The 24,528-nt window shown below is 42.4% G+C and overlaps 1 protein-coding gene across 3 annotated transcripts in view; it reads right to left on the bottom strand.

The window, feature by feature from the left end:
• Positions 1–24,528, bottom strand: part of Serinc5 (serine incorporator 5) — a 98,613-nt gene that overhangs the window by 63,643 nt on the left and 10,442 nt on the right. The window contains exon 1 of one of the 3 annotated variants that reach the window (XM_074077215.1): positions 6,259–6,721. The exons of the other annotated variants lie outside the window; for them this stretch is intronic. Within the exon in view, the coding sequence (XP_073933316.1) occupies positions 6,259–6,306 (48 nt within the window). The 5' untranslated portion in view covers positions 6,307–6,721. Of the gene's footprint in view, positions 1–6,258; positions 6,722–24,528 lie in introns of those variants that run through there. 3 annotated transcript variants of the gene reach the window in all.

Raw genomic sequence — 24,528 nt, 5'->3', positions numbered from 1 at the left:
TGAGGCCCAAGGGAGAGGCAGTTCAGGAAACGGATCTTAATTACTATTATTTGTTCAGTCAAACCCAGCATTTCTCCAGTCAGCTGGGTGGAGTGATGTGGACTGAGCAAAGAGAACTCCTTTGAAGACTCTGGATCTGTCTTGCCTTTTCTTCCTTTCCCCAGGGAACCCAAGGCGTTGGTATTCAGGGAGCCCCAAGGGGGCAGCCAGGTAAGGTCAAGACAGTTGACCCATGGTATCTCAAAAGTAGGAGTCACCATTCTCCATGGTGAGGGAGGAATTGCACAGCACTAGACCTGAGCTGTCAAACAGGGAACTGGCTGGTAAAGGCAACCAAATAGGAAGTACAAAAAAAAAAGTTGTATCCTGATTTGGTGGTGGTGGTAAGAGGGAGAGGTCTGGGGAAACTCACAAGCATACTAATGAAAGAACTGGAGTCTTGAACAGCCTGGATGAGGAACTGAGCAAAGTAGTGGAGGGAGAAGGGCCTCCCCACAGATCAGCCCAGAGCAGAACAAAAGCAGGGTGCACTTAGTGAATTCTAAAGCATCTTAGCTCCTGGCTCTCTAACTGTGGCTTACAGGCCAGCTGCATGGGCATCACCAGAGCCTGTCAGGCTCCACCTACTGAGTCCCAACTGGAACCTGCACTGTAAGATGTCTCAGGTGATCATCTGAAACCAGTCCAAAGGCACCTTTCAACAGTACCATGTTTAACTGATGACATGCAACACATCTCAGAGCCAGTTCCCTAGCTCTTCACTCAGAGGGCTCCTTCAGTGATGGCAAATTAACAAAAGTGAGTTTGAAGTGAGATCAAAAGCCACTTCAATGTAACAAGGGAAATATGACAGACTAGCCTGCATTCCCTGAGGAAGTCTTTGATTTAATGTGGGAAATGCTAATGGACATGTCCTTGGGACAGATAAAATAAATACACTAAAATATTAACCAGGGGTGTGGGACGTTACATGGCCCATCTAACACACCCGTCCTAGGTGTGTTTGTTTGTTTGTTTGTGGCACTTGGGATAAATCCCAGGGCCTTGTGCACATGAGGCAAATGCTCTACCATTGAACATATCCCCAGACCTCATAATTTCTTTTAAGTTAAGAGAAAATTACACAAAATTTTAACAGATGAAGAATCAAAGAGTAGGGATTTCTAGTCCAGAAAGCAAGGAAAAAGGCTAATTTTCTGTACTCCATGTAAGATAGGATATACTATTTTATTTATAAAATACATTCTGTTAGTATACATTAAAGAACAGGGCAATTTTGGCAAAATCAATGACCATCAGAAGAAAACTTTTGAGACTAGCTTTAACAAAAATGGTTCCAACCTCATTCTGGGGCAGCCCTTTTAAGACACTGCATTGAATTTGATCAAAGTACATTATATATGTATGGAAAATCACAATGAAACACCCTTGTACAATTAACATGGTGTAACAAATATACACATGTATATGCATATTTTGGCAGGCGCTCTATCACTTGAGCCACACCTCCTGCCCTTTCTACTCTGGTTATTTTTGGAGATATGGTCTTACTTTTTGCCCAAGCTCACCTGAACTGTGATCCTCCTCTATTTTGTGCTACCCATTGTAGCTGGGATGACAGACAAGTGCTACCACAACCACCTTTTTTTCCATTGAGATGAGGTCTCACAAATTTTTTGGCATAGGCTGGCCTGGAACTGTGATCCTCCCAATTTTATCCTCCTCAATAGCTTGGGATGACAGGTGTCATGCCATGGCTCCCAGAGACACTGCCTTAACATGGGGGAACATCCCACAGTATTGTACGCCCTGGAGAATCACACCACAAAGCAACAGTGGATAGCCACTGTTTGAAGGTAATTTTTCAACAGCAGAACACAGCTTTCCTGAACTACTATCCCTCGTCATCTTCCCATCCCCATGGAATTCTGTGTCTGCAATGACACTTGAGAGATCGTGACAAGATGGCAGTACTCTGTAAGAACAAAACTGTACCACACAGGGATCAAATCCAACACAGAGGCTTCATCTGCTCCAAGAGATCTTACACCCAGCTCCTTTCACCATTTGCATGTCATATGCTGCACTGACATTAAATCATGACTTCCTCCTAGTTCACAGGAACAGAATGTCAAGGGTCATTTTCCTGTTTTCTATGTCCTCAACGCTCTAGAATCCGAGGTCTTGCTGTATGACTAGCAATAGCAAAGCTATTCCCCTGTGCACACAGCTTTCAATGCAAACTAGCCAAGCCAGAACCCATTATCTGCCAACCACTTCTCTCTGGCTCCGGAAGGCACCATTCTTCTTCCCTAACCATCCTGGGTTCCGGGGCAGACAGGCCCACTGACATGAGTCAACCTAGCCAATGCTAAACCAGCTTGCCCAGCCTTGCCTAGCCTTTCCCATGGAAACCACAATAAGACACAAGCCCAGGGTTCCCCTGGTTCCTTCTGCCTCCTGACTGACCCTGCTGCTTCCTGAGGTAGCTTTGTGGTGTGGTGTGATGTGCCCCTTCCTCCTGGGAACTACAATGAACTATCTTTTCACTGAAATTGTTCCCTGGTCTGCTGACCTAATCATACCTGAATAAATCTATATTTAAAAACACACATACACGCACACAAATGGCTTGATTTTCATTTTTTAACCCCATAAATTTTCCTCAAGCCTTCACCACCTGCTCACAATTATATATGAGCATATGGCAAATAGAAAGAACATGTCACAAATATTAAAAGAAAATTAGGAATTAAAAGATGATATTTAGCTTGTTTTTTTCATGAACATTTAATAACGCACCTGGGGTTTTAGAGAACATATAATCATTCTGCTACAAAATCATCTCTAATCCTTAAATCTAACCTTTCCATGTACACAGCAAGGAGCATCATGCTCTACAAAGAGAATCCCATCCTGAGAAAAAGCTTGAGGGTCAATGTTATAATTAACTAAATTCCCCAGTACTCTTAGGCACTGGTGGCTCACACCTATAATCCCAGCTACTCAGGAGGCAAAGATCAGGAGAATCATGGTTTGAAGCCAGCTCAGGGAAAGAGTTCACGAGACTCTATCTCAGAAACACCTACCACAAAAATAGGGCTGATGTAGTGGCTTGAGATGTAAGCCCTGAGTTCAAACCCCAGTACCAAAAAAGAAAAAAGGACCAATGATGTAAGTATCACAATCGCCATTTTTCAGGCAAGGAAATCTAAGAGGTTAAATAACATTACAGAAATCGTTTGGGGAAAAACCAAAATCCTGATCTGAGTCCAATACCCATCTGGGATTCAAACCTCAGTTTTACTTCGCCAGCCTCCAGGATATCTGAGTACACTTGTTGTGTTTTGTTTTGTCTTGTTGGTGGTGCTAGGGTTTGAACTCAGGACCTCGTGCTTGCTAGGCAAGAGCTCTTACCACCTGAGTTGCTCCACCAGGCCTTTTTTGTGTTGTGTATTTTCAAGATAGGTTCTCCCTAAGTATTTGCCCAGGCTGGGTTCAAACCACAAGCCACCTGATCTCTGCTTCCTGAATAGGCAGGATTACAGGCATGAGACACTAGCACCCAGCTCTGAGTACACTGTTTTGTTCTGTTCTTCATCTACCTCCATACATAAAATCAAAGAGACCCTACAACACATAAATGCACAAAAGGCATGAGACAGTCAGAAGAGCCCACTGGATGCAACACCTCCTTCACCTGCCCCATGCTGAGAGCAGTGCTGACCTCCAGATGTGCCATTCCAAAGGCTTTCTGTACAAACACAGCCACAGCTTTAGGTATCCCATTATTGTGTGGACAAGCATTCTTCTTACGATGTGTGGCAGTGGTGGGAATCATAATTGTTTTAAATAATAGAATACTGCACTATATATTTTCTGGTGCCAGGTAGGAACATCAGTTCTTGGCATGGATTCATTCCATCCCTCAAAAAAATCTCTTCTGTACTTTGGATCCTGAATGTTCCCAAACATCCATGTACTACTGAGAGATGGCAGAGTCTCTAAGAGGTGGGGCCTCATGGAAAGAGGATGTGCCCTCGAAGGGGATATTTATTGGGACTCCAGTATTCCTGTCTCTCTTTGCTTTCCAGGCACCACGAGGCGAACAGGCCTCCTCTGCCATGTATTCCCACCATGACATACTGTGCTGCCACAGACCCAAAGCTATACGGCTGAGTGACCAGACTGAAACTTCTGAAGACATTAACCAAAATAAATCTTTTTCCTCTTTTTAAGTTGACTTGTTCAGGTATTTGTTATAATGATAGAAAGATGACTAACACAACTCCACAAGGCAAGTATGTGCCACTTTTTTACAAATGAGAAAATGTTACTTCATTCATTGACATGAATATGTGCTACTTTTATAATTACCAAAACCATATATATTGACTTTGAAAATGTGAGAGAAACACACAATAATTTAAGATAGTACCAGAGGCTCACACCTGTGATCCTAGCTATTCAGGAGGCACAGATCAGGAGGTGCATGGTTCGAAGGCAGCCCAGGCAAATAGTTCGCAAGACTCTATCTCAAAAAATACCTAACACCAGAAAAAATGAGGGTGGGGAGGGCTGGTCGAGTGGCTCAAGTGGTAGAGTGCCTGCCCAGCAAGTGTGAGCCCCTAATTCCAAACCCCAGTACCACCAAAAAACAGAATGCAAGAGAGAAAGGGAGAAGTGTCAAGTCCACTTTTTCACAAATGAGAAAACTGGGGAGGACATCAGTGAAGCAGCCTATGTCCTAATAGAGCACTTCACCTCAGCCAGGTCCTCAAATGCTTCCCAGCATGACTGAGGTGCCACCTGTAGCATGCAGCAGCCATCAATCAAGAACTGATCACATACACCCATGATGACATCATGTTCGACACAAGGTGATGATGTTTAAAAGTTCCTAGCGATTCTTTTGGACTTTAGTATCATACAGACATTCAGCATAAAATAGCGAAAACTGTTTTGCACTTATAGCAAGCATAAGATTCGAATCACAATCCAAATCTCCTTTTATCATCGCCTTTCTCTTTCTCTTTCAACTGTTACACTATATGTGAAATTTTAAGCTGCCTATATTCTTATTCATTATGATTCTGCACAAAATATCCATTTCTACAAATGTCCCACATTTTTCCCACTGATGACATTAAAATACCGCCTACTTTTTCTTTTTTTGGCAATACTGGGGTTTGAACTCAGGGCCTCAAGCTTGCTTGGCAGGTGCTCTACCTAGTGAGCCACTCCACCAATCTCCTACTCTTTCTAAAATAAATACAAAGACCATTTTGAGTTTTTCAAAGTTAACTAAAATAACATTGCAAGCACAAAAGAAAGGGCTGAGATATAGCTCAGTGGTATGCATCAAAATTAAACTTTCCTCTTTTAAAGTTGATTTTCTCAACTTTACTGTCACTGTGTTACAGTAACAGAAAGATAACTAAAACAACACAAGGCAAATACAGAGAGCCCCACAAAGCAGGGAAGAGCACTTGCCCATCATGTGCGAGGCCCAGGATTCCATCTCCAGGACCAAAAATAAAAAGGCAAAAAAAGTTAGATTTAAACCAAATTTAGTGCTAAATTTGGAAAACTCCCTTTCCCTCAGAAATATCAATGATATTTTACATACTTCTAAACAATTTTTTTGCTAACTTAGTATCTAGGAATCAGATCTTTGCAGATCACTTAAAGCAAGATCATTTTGCAACCAATATTTAAAGTTATCAAAAAATGATCAATACAAAAAACAAGAATGTAAAAACTCCTACATTAAACATTCAAATTTAAGTCAACACTAGTACAAGGTAAAAGTCAGTAACACAAGGTTACACCCTAATATAGAAAGGATCTCTTGGCCAGTGAAGCAATACAAAAACAGACTTACTCACCCATACCGAGTTATAGTGACGAACATCTGTAAGCAGTACATGAAATTCAGCCACGTGAAGTGCTCCACGCAAGTGCTTTAGCAAGTAATACGCATTCAGTATTAGCTTGTGCTCGGGTGGCTCAAGTGGTAGAGCATCTGCTTAGCAAGTGCAAGGCCCTGAGTTCAAACCTCAGCACCACAAGATTATTACATTAACAGTGTTTCCGAACCACTTAGGACACAATAATGTCAGTTACCAATATTATTCTTAGAGCCACTGAAGTTCAAGCGCTTTTACAGGCTGGGATCTGAACCCAAGGGAGCCAAAGCACTCATGTCTCATTTCCTCAAACTTGACGGGTAGCTGATGCTTCGTTAGGGAGACTTACCTGGTGGCCAGCTGGCTTCCCACCATTCACGGAACTCTCAGGGGACATTAGACCCAAGGACTTTCTTCCTTTTGGCAACACAACTTGCCCTCCAGAAACCTATAGCAGACTCATTACCCAAATCTCAAATCCCACCAAAAAACTATTCCTCCATATACTTCTGTTTGCCAACTGCTTGCTTATCCTTCACCAAAGGTGACTCGGAGCAGTTTTACAGCCACTTAAAACAAATAAACAACAACAAAGGCAATCACTCATGTATGCAGTGGCAGATGCCGTGACCTGAGGACAATTTCTCCCAGCCTGTGAGGTAGCCACGAATATTATTACCTCCACAGTAGCAGTGGGAATCTTGAGCTTTAGGAAGTAAGTCACCTAAGTTCACGGCTCCTCAGAAGTGAGGAAAGGGCCCAAAGCAGGAGCAATTTCAAAGCCAGCTTTCCTAACTGTGCTACCTACCATACTATACTATACTATACTATACTATACTATACTATACTATACTATACTATAGGAAGAGAAAAGGGAATGGTACGTTTTAAAGAATCAATAATTACTTCAAAAAACCCAATCAAAATTCATTTCCCAATTAAGTTATTGCTTAATGAATGAAAATATTAAATAAAATTCCGGACATGATCCTTATGGAAAGGAAGTGTGCTTTAGTCCTGACAACTCCATTACTCAGAGGCAGTCTAACTGTGATGTACAAATGACTCCAGGAGCTACTACCACAGTATTTATACTCAGTGACTTGTGTAAACAAAATCATCCCTCGTGCCTCTAACAGCATCTACTGCAGGCATATATCATTTATGAGAAAATCTCTCATAATCTCATGATCACACACAAAGATGAGTCAACTGTCTAAGAATGACTGGACACCTGTCCCCAAAACGCAATCTCCAGCCTAATGACTGTCAGCCCCACCATGCACAAAACCCAGAAAAGTTCATCCAGGGCATAATCAATTTTTAAAAATTAAAAAAAAATGAGAGCTCAGAAAAAAACCTTAACATTTACAGTCAATTAATTTGCCCAAGATAATTAGTAGGGGAAAGAATAGCCACTTCAACAAATGGTGCTAGAACAGATCATCCAAATGCAAGAGAATGAAGTTGGATGTTTTCCTCACAGAATACACAAAATTCACTCGAAATGGATCAAAGATGGAAATGAAAGAGCTAAAACTATGAAACTCTTAGGAGAAAATAGGTCTTAATCTTCATGCTCTTTAGTTACACAAATGTCTTTAGATACAAGATCAACAGCACAAGCGACAAAAGAAAAACCAGAGCCTGGCACTGGGAGGCTCACTCCCTTAATCCTAGCTACTTAGGAGGCAGAGATCAGAAGGATCATGGTTGGAGGCTAGCCCAGGCAAATAATTCACAAGACCCTATATCGACAATACCCAACACAAAAAAGGGCTGGAGGAGTGGCTCAAGTGCTACAGTGCCTGCTTAGCAAGCCTGTGGACCTGAGTTCAAACCCCAGTATCACCAAAAAAAAAAGAGAAAGAAAAAAAAACAGGTAAGTTATACTTTAACCAAAATTAAGAACTTTCATGCTACAGGCAACATCACCAGAAAAGTGAAGATAACTCACAGAATGAGAGAAAATATTTGCAGATCATCTCTTATGAAGTATATATTTGGAATCCAAAGGATATAAACAATTCCCAAAACTCAATAAAAAGGCAACCCAACTTAGAAATGGGGAAGGGATCCAAACAGACATTTTCCCAAAGAGGTACAAACGGTCAATAAATAGATGAAATAAAGCTCACAGTCATCAGGAAAACACAGATCAAAACCAAAATGAAGCTGGGCTGCGGTGGCTCGCGCCTGGAATCCTAGCTACTTGGGAGGCTGAGATCTGGAGGATCGTGGTTCAAGGCATACCCAAAATAACCAGAGCAAAATGTACTGCAGGTGTGGCTCAGGTAGCTAGTGCCCAAGTGCAAAGCCCTAAGTTCAAACCCCAGTCCCTCCAAAAACAAAAGGGGGGGTAGGATACCAATTATTCACACCCATTAGGATAGCTATTTTAAAAAGCAAAGCAACAACAACAAAATAACAAAAATAAAAAACAAGCAAGTGTTGGCAAGGATGTGAACTTAGACCAGATACTGGGGGTAAGAGGCTGAAATACAGCAGCCCCTTAAGAAAACAGTACAGTGGTTCCCAGAGGCTTAAGTTACATGATTCTGTAATTCCACTCCTAACGTGCATACCCGGAAGAAATGAAAACAAATGCACACAAAAACCTGTGCACAGATGTACAAGTTTTTAAATAAGACAGCAACCTTATTTAAAACAGTGAAAAAAGTGAAACAACCAGACTATTACCAGCTGTAAACTGAAGTAAGATATGGTAGATTTCATAGAAAAGAATGACATATATGCATTTGAACACACACTAAGCAACAGAAGCCAGTCACAAAAGGCCACATTCTTTATGGTTCTCTTAATACAAAAATGTCCAGAACATGCAAACCCATAGAGACAGCAAGTAGACTGGCAACTGCCAGAGTTCTGAGTGAGTCTGGAGAGAAACTGGGAATGATTGTCAATGGGCAAGGGGGTGACAAAAATTAAGACAGGTGATGATTGTATAACTCTGAAAATATACTAAAAATTGCTATATTGGACACATTAAATGAGTAAGCTGTATGATATGTAAACTATCTCAATACAACTACTTTTTAAATTTTTAATAAAAATGCTTTAATTAAAATCTAATCAGTACAGTCCCTTTAGGATAAATAAAGAAGTATTTTTAAAACCTCAAATAATGATTTTAAAATGATTTGGCTGGACATTTGTACTTGATAGTGAAGTAAAAGCTTGGCATTTCTCCAAACACTTTGAGAATAAAACAGGGATTTTTTTTTTGAACACCTGTTAATTTAAACAGGAATAATGTGCCCCCACGGGCAAATTCCCAGCATGTTATTTTATGGATCTTCAAACGTTTAGTTCTCCTGAGAAAGCACGTTTGCTATGGCTCAGCCTTGCACCAGAGGTCCCGATTCTCTAACAATTTCCTGTCTATTACCAAAGCAGCCCTTTGAATAATAACCCACAGCCAGCTGGAGTGTCTGACTGACTCTGACAGATTGACTATTATCTCGGCGCCCACTTTTATGGGTGGTACAGTCCCTTTCTCTAGTTCTATTCACCTCCGTATTGGAGCTAAGAAAATTCTACATTTGCATATGCAAATTACGGACATGCAGATAAAAATAAATTATACCCCATACTCATACCAGATGTGCAACCAAACTCACAATCTCAGTTTCTGTTCTAACGCAAAAATAGATTAATCTGTTACCAAGCCCACTTCTTAAATACTAACCCCCCCATGCCTCAGCCTCCCCCTCCTCCTTCAGGGGTAGGGGTAATACAAAATGAAAACAATGCTACAAAATGCAATCATATGACATGTTCAATTGTACACACTTAGCTTTGCTAAAATAAGCTTTGAGAATTTAAAGAAGAACCAACACATGCTGGTGATAATTTCAAATAGCAGAGCAAGCTGTCAAATGACAGCCAAATGCCCCTTGACCCCCCCTCCACCTCCTGTTCTCACTCTAGTGCAGTAACCACTGGTGACCACACCTTTCAGAAGAAATCTGTACACTAGAGTATTTGCATGACAGACAAGTGTGGGCTCGTCACACACATACTATTCTGTAACTTTCCTTTTTAAAAAACCCTTCCTAATACCGTATCTTAGTCATTTCTTCCTCTCTACACACACAAATTTACCTCATTTTTTAAATTGCGGTAGAACACCCAAAATGCTAATCTTGCCATTTTAGCAATATTTACACTTACTCAACACTTTGTTAAGGCTACTCATGTTGTTACAGAATAGCATCTTGGGCACTGTCACATAACACTGCAACTGTATACCACTAAACCCTAGTTCTCCCTCTGGCCCCCGCCCCCAGTCCTTGGTAACCCCCTTTTTGCTGTTCATATCATTTTGACTAGCTGTTCTAAAGCAGTGGAATCACAGAGTTGTCCTTTCATAACTGGCTTATTTTGTTTAGTATAACAGCCTTGAGGTTTACCCATGTTGTAGCATGTGACAGGCTGTCCTTCTTGAGGCTGGCAGAATGGCTCAAGCTGTAAGAGCGCCAGCCTAGCAAGCGTGAGGCCCTGAGTTCGAATCCCAGTACCACAAAAAAAAAGACTTTCCATCTTTTTAAAGGCTGTATAATATTCAATTGTTAGCATAATTCTTTTTAATGGCAACATAGTATTCACTGTTCAGAAGTCTAGTTAACTTTTTGTTTTAAATTATCTGCTATTATTTCTAGTAGAATGAATCAGTAGAAGTGCAGATCCAACAACATGGACATAGTTAACGATTCAGATTATGCCAATTTACATTTTTCTTCAAAGGTGAACAAGTATGAGCCCACAAAAGTCAAGTTTTTAAGAGCTGGGGGTGCAGCTCAGTGGTAGCAAATGCAAGAAGCCCTGGGTACAATCGTTAGCACCATGGGGGAAAGGTGAGTTTCTCTATTACCTGTCAACTCTGGGAATTATACATTCAACAGTGACAAATTGACCAGCAAGAACTATCTTCTCACTGACTGCTTGATGACAATAAAAACCTGATAGTCCATGATCCCCAAGAACCATCTGAAATTGAAATGTGGAGATGTGGCTTCAAGCAGTGTCTGTTGCAGGCAGCTGGGTGGAAGATTAAACACTAACAATTCTAATACATTTCTGTAAATAAACAAATGTAGGCATATATCGTTTTGTTTTGAACTGTATTTCTTTCGTCCTGAGGAAGACTGGGCATCTCACATGTGCCATGCAGTTGAGTCTTTTCTGACACTATCTATTCCTACCCTGCCTTTTTTTCTGTTATTTCTGTTTTCTGGTGACTTATAAGAACATTCACTGTAAATTAATGAAAGGAGATTTCTGTCTTATAAATCAGTGTGTTGCTTGTGTTTTGATTTTATCTTTTGCTGTGAACAAGTTTCCACTTTTTATATAGCTAAATTCATCAATTTAAGCTGGGTGCCAGTGACTCACACCTGTAATCCTAGCTACTTGGGAGGCTGAGATAGGAAGGATCATGGTTTGAGGTCAGCTAAGACAGATAGTCTTTGAGACCCCACTTCAAAATAATCAGAGCAAAATAAATTGGAGATATGGCTCAAGGAGTAGAGCACTGGCTTTGTTCAAACTCCAGTCCCACCAAAAAAAGGAAAAAAATTCATCAATTTGACATGGATGTTATGGCATTGTTTACAAAGACTCTGTGGAGGCCAGAGGTGGTGATGCACATCTGTAATCCCAGCACTCAGAAGACTGAGGCAGGAGAAGCACAAGTTAAGCCAGCCTGAGCTACATAATGAGAATTTGTCTCAAAAAAAGAAGAAAAAAAATACACTCAAAACCCTGGCCATTTTAAGATTATTAAAAATTATTTTTCTTAATACTTTTCTGGGGAGAGGGTTGTTTTGCTATGTAGCTGCTATGATTATTATGTTTGCTGTGCATTAAACATATTGAAAAAGTGTATAAAAATATAATACATTGTAAAACCCATAGGAAAACAATATTGTGTGCACTTGTAAGTCCTATGATGTAAAGGAACACCATTTGGTGCCTGATATGCAAATCAGCCAACCCTAAGCTGGTGCTGACAAGCCGGCCTGCTATGGACATTTAAACCCCACTCGCCACCAGACCAGCCACTTCCTCCTGACCTCAACACGCATCACGCTGGTCGAGAGCAGCCCCCGGCCGGGACAAAGTGGACCGGACACTCCGCGGGCCCGTGGATTCCCTGGGCGTCCTGGGCGTCCTGGAGGCATATGGAGACTGAGAACTAGCCAGGACGGGTTCGGAGCCAGCCGCCCTCAGCCTAAGATCAAGTCGCAAGGCAAGCACAGCTTGGAGAAGGCTAAGGCGCGATGGGGCATAGGTTGCAACCCCTGCAATAAAGTGAGCAACTTAGTTCCTGCCTAAGTTAATTCATTTAGCGCCTGACTGATGGTCAACTGTGCACCATCACCTGCTCGCGACAGTAGCCCACGCTGGCCTCAAACTCACCATTCTTCTGTCTTAGCCTCTCAAGTACTGAGATTATAGCCATTTACCACTGTGCCCAGCTTTCTTAATACTTTTGATGGACCTATTTTGAACCCATTAATTTAATATGGCTAAATACTGGATGGGAAGGCTAAGACAGAAGGACCTCTTGAGCCCAGGTGTGCAAGACTAGCCTGAGAATAAATAGAGACCCTGTCTCAAAAAATAACCCATTAACATTAGATCAAGGGCAAACACAACAATGGGATTGGACTTTGAGCACATGATAAAAGTGAGAGCACACAAGGGAGGGGTGAGGATAGGTAAGACACCTAAAAAAATTAGTTAGCATTTGTTGCCCTTAACGCAGAGAAACTAAAGCAGATACCTTAAAAGCAACTGAGGCCAACAGGAAAAGGGGACCAGGAACTAGAGAAAAGGTTAGATCAAAAAGAATTAACCTAGAAGGTAACACACACGCACAGGAAGTCAATGTGAGTCAATGCCCTGTATAGTTATCCTTATCTCAACCAGCAAAAACCCTTGTTCCTTCCTATTATAGCTTATACTCTCTCTTCAACAAAATTAGAAATAAGGGCAAAATAGTTTCTGCTGGGTATTGAGGAGGTGGGGGGGAGAGGGAGGGGGTGGAGTGGGTGGTAAGGGAAGGTTGGGGGCAGGGGGGAGAAATGACCCAAGCCTTGTATGCACATATGAATAATAAAAGAAAATAAAGTAATAAAAAAAAATAACCCACTAAATAAAAACTGGATTTGGACGCTGCTATCCTAAGCAAGAGTGACAGGTGTCCCCATAACAGCAGCCAACACTCAGGAACCTGTGCACTGGGCCCAGTGCAAACCCCTCAGAAGGAGACTATAGTGCGTACCCATTTTCCAGATGGAGAACCGGAAGTAAAGGAAACTAGTGGAAAGTAAGGGACAGAGAGACTAAGTAACTAATCTAGGGCATACTGCTGGGGAGTGGCAGGGAACACCTGTGAACCCAGGCTGCCTGTCACAGAACTGGCTAACTCCTTCAGCTATAATGCCTCTGAGCTATCTAATCAAAAAGCCTAAAAAGTGCGTACCAAAAATATTTGAATGAATTCTCACTGTAAAATATGTTTTTCTTTTTCCTATCAAAAATATAATTTTAATCCAGGCATGGTGGCACATGCCTGAAATCTCAGCACTTAGGAGGCAGGATGACCTCAGATTTGAAGCTAGCTTTGGTGTCTAGCAAGACCCTGTCTCAGAAATACACACACACACACACACACACACACACACACACACACACACACACACTTTAATTTAAATAAGCTTAGTTTAAGCACCAAGTTTTAGATTTAAAAAAAAAAATGGTGGTCTCGCTATATAGCCCAGATGGGCCTCAAACTTGTGATCCTGCATCACACACCTGAGTGCTAGGATTACAGGCATGCACCACTATACCCAGTGAAAGCACAAAAGCTTTGGGCAGTACTGGGGGTTGAACTCAAAGCCTCACGCTTGCTAGACAGAAGCTCTACCACTTGAGCCACTCTGCAATCCTGCTGTGGTTATTTTTGAGCTAGGGCCTTGCATTAATGCCTGGACCACAATCCTACCATTTATACTTTAATGTAGCTAGAATGACAGACACATGCCACCACACCAAGTAAAGCACCAAATCCGAACATACCTGGGCAATGTTTAAAGTGAATTACCTTTAATGTACAACTTTATTCAAGCTGTGTATGTGTGTGTGTGTTACGTCTATTAAGGCAGTCTCTACCTTGCTAACTCTTGTTCTTTTTACACTCTCCAGCTGTGCACTACTAGAAGTAGGGGTGATATGTTCTGCAGAAGTTCTCAGCTAGATGACAAAATCACTGAGGCCAAACCCCGCAGTGACTCTTACCTGGCCAGTACCACTGCGTTCCCTGGGGATGGGAGGAGGGGGTGCTTTCACAAACACTGGTGAGCCTCTGGCATCATGCGTTAGTTAGCAAGGCTCTTCAACACCAGCTCTGCACGGGATTCCCTCATAAGAGAGAGCCGCTCCCGCCCAGAATTCCAGCGTCTCTGCCCCTGGGAAGCACTAGCTGGAGAATTCCCCTTCAGCCACAGCTCCCTTGACAAGTGAGCTGCTCCTTTAGTCTTTCCTACCAGAAATGCCGTGTGTGTGTGTGTGTGTGTGTGTGTGTACAAATACAAATTGGAATTCTACATATAGTGATATATAGGAAGGGGAGGGGATTCTTACTATGCTGCCTAGGCTGGCCTCAAACTCTCAATCTTTCTCATTCAGCCTTTGGAATAGATGTATTAGTGATCGGGAGCTCTAGACTTTATTTACAAAATTTTCATTACTCCTGAAGTCTTAAAAACTTGAGGCAGGGGAATGGAAGGATGATGTTGAGCAGGAGAGGAAAGGAAGATTCTGGGAATACTCTAATACTCGGGGAATGCCCTCAAAGCATCCAAAATGAGCTGCAAATGGAAGGAGCATCACTCTTTTCAAGCACTGAGTTCCACTTTCCACTTTCTTTCTGCCACACCGCCTGGGGGGGGAGGAGCAGGGAAAGACAGCACCATCGGACATGGGGTTCCAAGAATCTGCAATGGGGGGGAGGTGGGGCGCCTTCCTCCTTCTCCCTCCCCATCATAAGGACATGTTTTACCCCTCCAGCTGTGCGAAGCCTCCAGTCAGAAGCCACCCTGGACAATGCAATTTGCATAAAATACCTTCTTGGTTAACCAGCTTAATACTCCTTACTCAGCAACTTGTGACTTCCATCAACTACTTGTCTGAGTAAGGGGGTACATTCTTAAAAACTGCTTTTTGTTAAATCCTATGATCCAGACAATGAGTAGAATTTTGGGGAATAAAAATGAATAGCTTCTTGAGCATTTAAGAGATGGGAGAAGACAAAAGGTTTAAACTGATTTTATTACAACAAAATACAGCATAAAAGAACCGATTTGAGACTTAAAGCACAAGGTTGTGATTAAACTCTGTAGCCATGAACTCTTTGTTGGATCGCTGTGCAAAGCCAACACAAGTCTTGGGGGAAAGTCCAATATCCTCCTTTACTCCTAGCATTTACTAAGCATCGAGTGGGGACTAGGCACTGGGGTACTGCAGGGTGACGGTCCTTGCTATGAGCTGGTAGCTATGTGGCCTTTGAAAAGTCCCTGTGATCTAAACCTATTTCCTCCTCAGTCACTTGAGAAGGTGGACATGCGTCAACCTTAAGGATCCCCGTGGCTCCAGAAGCCTTAGTAACTCCGCCTTTCTCAGCACCCCATGGGTGTCCACATGCCTCTGGGAGTGTCAACCAGGACGTGGGGCCATGGGCGTGGCTCCCACCAGAATCCTCAGCACTGAGACTTTGGCTTGCTGCCAACCAAAGGCTTCCCAAGGTGGCTCTAATTTCATACTGCCTGACCGTCATCTCAAAGTGCTCAAAATTCTAACATTTTGGTTCAAATGAGATTCCTTATACCCAGAGACACAATTCCCCTTTGTCTGTATGTCCCAATTCTCAACTTAAGATTGGGGTGGACTCTGCAGATCCTCACACCAAAGGCAGGAGCATCAACCCAAATGTGGCTTTCTGTGGACTAGGAGCCAGAGACCATGGCCACCTTCCGCGTGGCCCCTTCTGACCCTATTCCACAAACACTACCACGTCCCTCTTCAGGACACAGAAGTCATTTCAGCCTTGAGAAGCTGGCAGGGAGAATTAAATCAGAACTCCCAAACAATTAGAGCTGCCTTGGAAGACAGGAAGTTCCTGTCTCGAGAGTTGTTTGCCTCTTACAGTACAAGAAAGCAGAGCACAAATGGGTCAGGAGAGCAGAAGAGCCTTCCAGCACCAACGTTCTGGGAAGGGGTCCAAAGGGAGCTTGCTGACCAGCTCCAAACCCCACAGCTGTGAGTGTGACTCGCCCAGCCTTCCTGAAGAAAGTCTGCAAGTCCGGGCTTCTGGGCTTTGAAAATACACAGTTGTCCCAACAGAACTGATGCATCAGGGAACAACCTGAACATAACAGGAAGTACGATTTTGGCTGTGAGAGACAGTAGGTGAAGGCAGAGAACTGCACCCAGCTGCAAAGAACTGAACTGAGTGACACAATAATACACAAAATGCACACCACTCCAAGAGGGCATTCTGGGGCCACACCAAAACACATCTAGTAGGACCACTTCCCATCTGATTTCAGATACCCCTGCTCCCTGCTGTAACTTCCAAGCATATTCTTTTTCAAAGAAGTACAAATTTATCCCAGTATTACGTATCTCTGGAATTAAGATTTGTACGACTGTAATAGCATTTTTATTGGGTTCTTTTTTTGAAGGTATTTGGGTTTGAAGTCAGGACCTCATGCTTGCTAGTCAGTTGCTCTACCATTTGAGCCACGCCCCAGTCCTTTTTTGCTTTATTTAATTTTGGGGTAAGGTCTCACATTTTTGCCCACCTGGACTGTGATCCTCCTATGTATGCCTCCTGAGAGGCTGGAACTGCAGGTGTACACTACCACACCTAGCTTATTGGTTGAGATGGAGGTTTTGCTAACTTTTTGACCAGGCTGACCTCAATCAACCTGATATCTCCTCCACATACCTCCTGAGTAGGTTCTCTTTTATTTTATTTATTTTTTAAAATGTATTACTGGCAAAGTTTTTGAATGCTGTGTTCCTTAATGAATTTGGTTGTTGTTCTTTTTGAGACAGGTCTTGCTATGTAGTATAGGCCAGCCTCCAACTTGCTCTGTAGCCCAGGCTGGTCTTTAACTCTTTGAACTCTTTATGCCTCCCAAGTGCTGGAATTACAGGCTTGCACCACCACACCCAGCAAGACCTGTGGTTTTTATTGTGCAATTTTACCTAGTGTGGTAATTTTTAGAATGAATATGTTGCGGTGTGTTATAGCAGAACTATTTCCAGCCCTCTAGCCTAAAGAGACACTATTTATAATGTACTAAGTATTTAAAAGGAAAATAGCAAAAGAAATGTTTACAATTAATTAAATGTAATATAAGCATTGCTTTTAAATTTTTATTACAATATGTGAAAATACTCAATTCAGTTATAACAGAACATAAAGTCCAATCCATTTTAGCTTAACAATTGAATGAAATACAGCAAAGTACTACTAACAGGGTTTATTCTACATGGGATTACAAATGATATTCATTTTCTACCCTATACTTCTTTATTTTCCAAAAATTTTTATGAAAACCACATATAAAGCATAAACTATTATTTTAAAATTAGTTTTCATGTAATATTGCTTGACCCATCTCAAGAGTCAACCAGTCAGGACTGGACTACAGCTCAGTGGTAGAGGGCTTGCCTAGCATGTACAAGGCCCTGTACCTTGGGTTAGATCCCTAGTACCAAAAAACGTACAAAAATCAACCAGTAGCTGTGACAGACTTAGAAGGTGCTTTTGCCAAAAGCACTGACTCTTTGCTTATGCCTGCAGATGCCCGGGGGGGAATCTAAAGCAAGAAGAAATCTTGGATCTCTGCCTTCATTTTGCATCTGTCTCCTTTTGCTACCTGAAATTTTGGGTTAGATTCCTCCCCAGCCCTGCAGGTAGACTGTTGATCATTTAAGATGTGTGTGGACTCCCCCTTCAAGGCTGAAGGCACCAAGAGAAGAGTGAGTAAGATGTTTTCAAGATGAGCAGGTACACCATAATCAACAGATTGTCAACTGCAGTGATTTGGGGGCCTTGGGGGGGAAGTACTGGGGTTTGAACTCAGGGCCTCACCTGCTAGGCAGGTGCTCTGCCACTTGAGCCACTCCACTAGCCCTCAACTGCAGTTTTGACAATGTCTTATGTCAGATCACCAGAGTAGCATCTACAAGTCTCAGGTCCCTGCCCTAAACCTGTCCTAACTAACCCCACCTTGGCCTTTCTAACTTGTTCTAAAGATTCTGGGTCATTCTCTACTGTGAGTCTCCTTAGATTCCAGAATCACAAGTCTGTTAAGTAAAACTGCCCCTCAGACAACAGCAACTTGCTCCAGTGGTCATTCCTGACATCATAATCAACCAGACCAAGACCGCCTGACTGCGCACACCCTCTCCCTTCATTCCTCCCCTAAATAACCGCAGCTGCTCGAGGACAACGCTGAGCACGCTTGGTCGCTTTTTCTTCCCAGAATGTCCACACTGAATAAATTCCTTTCCTACTTCACCAGTACTTTATCCATGTGTTTTTTCGGGCCAAGTGGCTGAACCTGGTCCCTTGAGACTCCCCAAGGTCAGGCCTCTGGCCTGGGACTCTATTAGCATACCCAGTGACTTGTTCTAGCTGCCCTATAAGGGTTTCCATCACTAACAGCGAACATTCTGACTCATTCCTTCTCCAAGGTGCTACATACTGTTTCTTAGAATAATATCGTAAGAAATAAACGGCATAGAAGAGATAGTGGAAAATATCCCAATAACCCCCTCCTCAAATAAAAAAAAAAGGTAACAGCAGAAGAGGAAGGTCAGTAATTTATAGCCTTAGGCTCAAACATGAAAAATAACTAACTATAAATGATCTAAGCATTCCATCAAAAAAGCATATTGGATCAAAATAGAAGACCCAGGGGGCTAGTAGAGTGGCTGAAGTAGTACAGTGCCAGCCTAGCAAAGCATGAGGCCCCAAGTTCAAACCCCAGTACTGCCAAATACATAAATAAGTAAATCAAAACCGAACTACTTGATGCTTATAAGAGGCACCCTTTTAAATATAAGGAAAGAGACCAAGTTCACTGTCAAAAAGGTGGTATGGCCAAATTAATATCTAACAAAGAGCATTCATTACCAGAGATGAAAAGGATCATTTTACAAAGACAAAAGGATCAATTCATTAAGGAGCCATAATAATTCTATATGTGTGTACACCTTCAAAATACATTAAACAAAAATAGAGAGAATAAGAGAAAGAGTCAAGACATAATCATAGCTAGAAAATTTAATACTTTCTCCCACTTACTGACCAAAGTAAGTAGATAGACCAAAGAAAGAAAAAAGAAAATTCTGAAACAATGGAGATTTGAGCAACACTGTCGACAAACTTGAACACTTTATTCAGTAATTGTAGAATACACCTTCTTTTCAAAGGCACATGGAACATTCACCAAGATGTATGAAATTCTGAGCCACAGAACTATAGCCATAAGAGGTGCACATAAGGGCTTGAGTGTGGCTCTGTAGTACAGCATTCACCTAACATCTGTGAGGATGGGGTTGGATCAACAGCACCACAAAAATAAATACACACAATGAATGCATACATACAAAATATATTCTACGACCACCACACTTCTCTAAATAACCCATAGTTCAAAGAAGAAATCATTAAGGAATTTAGGGAAAATTTGGAACTGAATGATAATGAAAATACAATACATTACAATATGTAGACGATAATATTATTGCTTTAAATACTTATTTTTGAGGAGGTAATGAAAATAATGATCTAAGATTCCATCTTAAACATCAAGAAACAGGCAGATTAAGCTTAAAGTAAGCAAAAAGAGGTACATAATAAATCAGTGGAATAGAAAATGAACAACTGCAGCTGCTGTGTAATCCCAGCACTCAGGAAGCGCAGGCAGGAGGATCATGAGTTCAAAGACAGCCTTGAAGGATCTTGTTTCAAAAAATCAAGTGCTGGTAATATGGTTCAGTGGTAGAATACTTGTCCAGTATGTGCAAGGCCCTGGGTGCCATCCCTAGTGTTAGGAAAATACCACACACCGCACACAAAGGAGGCTCACGAGAGGTATCTCATGTCCAGAGTTTAATAAGCAGGCTGGCTGGCCAAGAAGAAAAAATGGCACAGCAGCTTCTCTCAGCGGGTCTGGCCTTAAGTAGCATTTGGGAGAAAGCAAGGGCTAGGGATGGACTAAGAGAGGTGGCAGGAGGTAAGGGCCAGTGGGGCTTTGTTCTGCAAGGGATGAGACCAGCTGCTGAAGCAAGGTCTAGAGGTGGGCAAAGGAAGGTGGCGGGAGATAAGGAACAGTGGGCTTTGTTCTGCAAGGGGTGAAACCAGCTGCGGCTCAGGCTGCAGAATGGTGGCAAGGGGCAGCTCCCATCACCTAGCACCACAAAAATAATAATAAAATAATAGATAAAATAAAATTGGTAAACACACTAGCTAGGTTCTTCAGGGAGGAAAAGAAGGAAGGACACAAATGACCAGTACCAGGAACAACTGAGGAGACATCTCTATGTACCTATATTAAGCACTTTGACATTTAGAATAATTTACCTTGATTAAAAACCCCTAAAAGAACAGATTCTTACAAAGGACTTGCACTTAGAAACTCCATTACTTTACCTCCATTAGGGTTGAAAATCACGCAGAGGAATGATACTATTAGAAGTATACTTTAGTAGAAAGATCAATTTACTGGCAATGAGGGAAGGAAAACCAGTAAGGAGCCTAGGCCTCTCACTCTAGGTGAGAAACACCATCTGTTTACACCATACACACCCCAACTTCCTGCCTTCCGGCCCAGCCCCCTCATCACTGGCCTTCTGGGCTGCCATTTCCCTCATGGTCAAGCCATCAGAAGCAGGAAGTAGCAGGCTTGGTGCTAGAGTTATAAATACTCAGGCTCATAGCTTCTGTTCTGTATAGTCCATCATCTCACTGTCTCCATTCCCTCCTTCCTGAAGAATCTAGGAGATTAAACCATTATTGCCCAGACTTTCTTGTTAGGGTCCTGACAATTAGCAGCACTCAAAATATCTGGAAGGTGACCATAAAATGTAAATCGCCCTCCTTCTGTGGCATCTGCTGCTAGGCAAGGTCCTGGGACAGGGCAGCCAAACTCAGGGTCCCTGTGTCAAGCTGAGGCAGGAGAGATCAGGGAAATGGAGGCATGGGAAACAGCAGCCAGGAATTTACAAATAAACATTATACTAATAACAAATAGCTAGAGTAAAAACTAATAAAACTGCTTTCATTGCTTTAAACCTTAAACTCCCTCTAACAAGCTGCAACATTCAGTTAAAAAAAAAAACAAAACAAAGGAAAAAAGAACAGCTCTCTCCCCCTGACCTTGACCACTTGCCCAAAAGTAATTAGTGTGCTCTGAGAACCAAGCAAGGATATCTTAAAGAAAGACACTTATGCTGGAAATGAACTCTTGGGAAAATGACTCTGCTGGTTACAAAAAGTGTCTACAAAGGAAAATACTTCTCCCAAGGATGGACACCTGTCCTGAAGGGAGCAATCTGGCAGGACTTATCTTTTGTTTAAAGGGATGTTCAAACATCTATGTCATCAAGACCCAAATTTGCGGGAGGGAGAGCGGACCAGAGCCTTAAAGACCCAAATTTAATGAGCAGGCCAACCTTCAAATCTTTGAGCCCAATTGATAAGACAGTGAAACAGCAAAGCAACTAATTAGACCAGGTGTCAGAACGAAGGGAAGCACTTTTCCTAAAGCCAAACCCCCAACTCACTTTTTCACCACAAATATCCTTGATGTTAGCGTACTCGGTGCACCTATTATCAGAGAGCCCACACCCATATCTGGGTTGTATACTACTTTTCTATCTTTTCTTTGCCTTGTTTTGCTAATACACTTCTTGGTCTCTACCCCAATGTATCCTAAAATTCTTTTATGCAACATCACTAACTCAGTACCCAAGGGACAGGTGGAGGCTTCCTCACTTTTGGAGACCTCCTTCCTGGAGCATCACTGGTTCCAGTAACAAAGCCTCCAGCAGTAGTTGTTAAGGTGAAGTCACTCACAGTGGTGGCAGCATGGGTCCCTGACCTCTGGATCCCTGTGTTCTCAAGGTTGAGTTCCTGAGGGGAATCCAATTCTTACTCTTCTAGTTCTTCCAATTTTTTTTTAAACACCTAACTCTCTACACTAAATCCTCTTCTACTTAAAAACCGAGAGCATCTTCAGCTGCCTGCACTGAACACCATGCTCCACCACTTGGCATAGAACAAAGACTCAGACATAGAACATCTTTCTTGGATCCTTTCAGCAGTCCTCTGAGAGAGGAAAGACAGACATCTCCCCTATTTCATGAGCACGGAAACAAAGCCCAGAGGCCTTAAGAACTAGGAATGGCAGTGAGCTGCCCAACACTAGAGAGGTTCAACCACAGATGCATACTTTAGAAGGGCGTTAAACAGGTCTTCAAGCTTCAGGTGTGGCATGTGAAGGGAGACCCAACAGGTCTCTTCCAAGGATTTCCCTGACAGCGTGAGAGGCCTCAAAAACCACCAGGCAGGCAGCAAAACCCAGATGTCTCCAGAACTAGACTTGCCTCTCCAGAAACTTCCAAAGAAAAGAAGCCCAGGTAATAATACTCCATATCTAGATAAGTTGGTGTAAGGAGGTGAGTTAATAAAGTGCCACAAACTTAGGGGAGAAAAGGGGAGGGTCATGGGCTCCAAAGTTATAATTAGACAGGAGGACGAGGGTCTCGTATTCTATTGCACAGTATGGTGACTAGCGTTAACAACAACGTAATTAGGTATTTCAAAATAGCCAGAAGTGAGGATTTTGAATGTTCTCAGGCCTAAAGAAATGATCAATGTTTGAGCTGATGGATGTGCTAATTACTCTGATTTGATCATTACCCAATGTAGATATGGATGGAATGTCACAGTGTACACCAACATATACACAATTATGTGTACATTGAAAATTAAGATAGCCAGACATGGAAGTGCTCACCTGTGATCCCAGCTACTTGGGAGGCAGAGGCAGAAGGATCACAAATTTGAGGCCAGTCCAGACAAAGTTATCTCAAAAACAAAGGAAAAATAGAAGAGCTGGGGACATAGCCAGCTCTTAGCAAGCAGAGGCCCCAGGGTTCAAGCTCCAGTACTGTGCGAAATAATACTACTAAATAATAATAACTAACCTTTTTTAAAAATTTATCAATTTAAACAAATTAAAGGCAGGGATGTTGAGGAAAGGAGGAAACAAAAAAAAAAATTAAAGGGAATAGAGTATTCCCTTGAACTAAATTTTGGCAGGGAACAGGTTGTAGAAGAACCTGAAGTGCGTCCCATCATCTGGGGGTAGAAGTTTCCAGGCCTCCTTGTACTCCCCTACAAGGGCTGACCCAATACCTCAGGCTCCTAACCTGCTCCTCTTCTTTACCTTAGAGGATAATAATCTCCCTTTCTGGCCTCAGCTCCCCAGGGCTCAACACTCCACTCCACCTTGCACTGCCTGGAAACTGGGGCTGTGGAAACCCTGGGCACTGATCTCCCTCACTTGACCGCTGGGTGTCACCGAGGCCCAGGCCAACTTCCACAGTTTTGTAATGGGGGGCTTAAAAAACTGCTTCTGCTGCGGAGCACTGACTCCTCACTTGGGCCCAGGATTTAACTAAAGGCATAAAACAGATGATTCCAACACCTCTTTTCCATAGAAATGGAAGGAATAAATTGACAGTGAGAAAAATGTACTCCAGACCACAGAAGGGAAAAAGTTTTTGTCTAGCCAGCTTACATGCTGGCTATTTTACTCTCCCTGTTGATGAAACTGACATTCTTTCTTTTTGTCTACATACTGGAGAGTCCAAGGTTAACTCCCTTTACTCTTCAGTTAAACCAGGCAGCTCTCTACCTCTTATCTCTTGTTGACCACCAGAGCAGTAAACCCACCAGCTAAGCTTCAGAGATGTGGCACAGGACACCTGGAGTCTGAGGCCAGCGGCCATCGTGAACATGCATCTGGTCACGCAGTCGAGCTGAGCCCTGACTCCCCTTTAAAGGTGGACATTTTCTCTCAGAAGGGGGACAACAGAGCTGAGAGGCTGACTCTCTCCCTGTCCTCTTCATCTGATGAATTATATAATAAACTTTATTTCCTTTTCCTCAAAACCCTGTAAATTGTAAATGGTGACTTATAGATGACACCAGGGGACTGGTTTTCCAGTAACAGTTTTTTCTTCTTGCCTAGATTTCCTTTTTCTCCTAATTTGCTACAGGGACGATCTGCTTTTTAAATGAAGACATATGCCTAGATTCCATGGTTGGTCTTTTCTTCTAATTCTACAGCACTGTTTTCTTGAGGCCAGGATTTCCGTAAGAAGCTGAGACCCGCCCCCCCTTCTTGAAGTGTTCAGAGGACACAGACACAAGCTGTGTGTGTAACTGCAGGGCTACACAGAATACCTACAGTATTCATGGGGACCCTACTCCAAGGGGACTATC

Source organism: Castor canadensis, chromosome 6, assembly GCF_047511655.1.
Source record: "Castor canadensis chromosome 6, mCasCan1.hap1v2, whole genome shotgun sequence".
Classification (NCBI taxonomy): Eukaryota; Metazoa; Chordata; class Mammalia; order Rodentia; family Castoridae; genus Castor; species Castor canadensis.
This window is presented reverse-complemented; position numbering and strand designations above follow the sequence as displayed.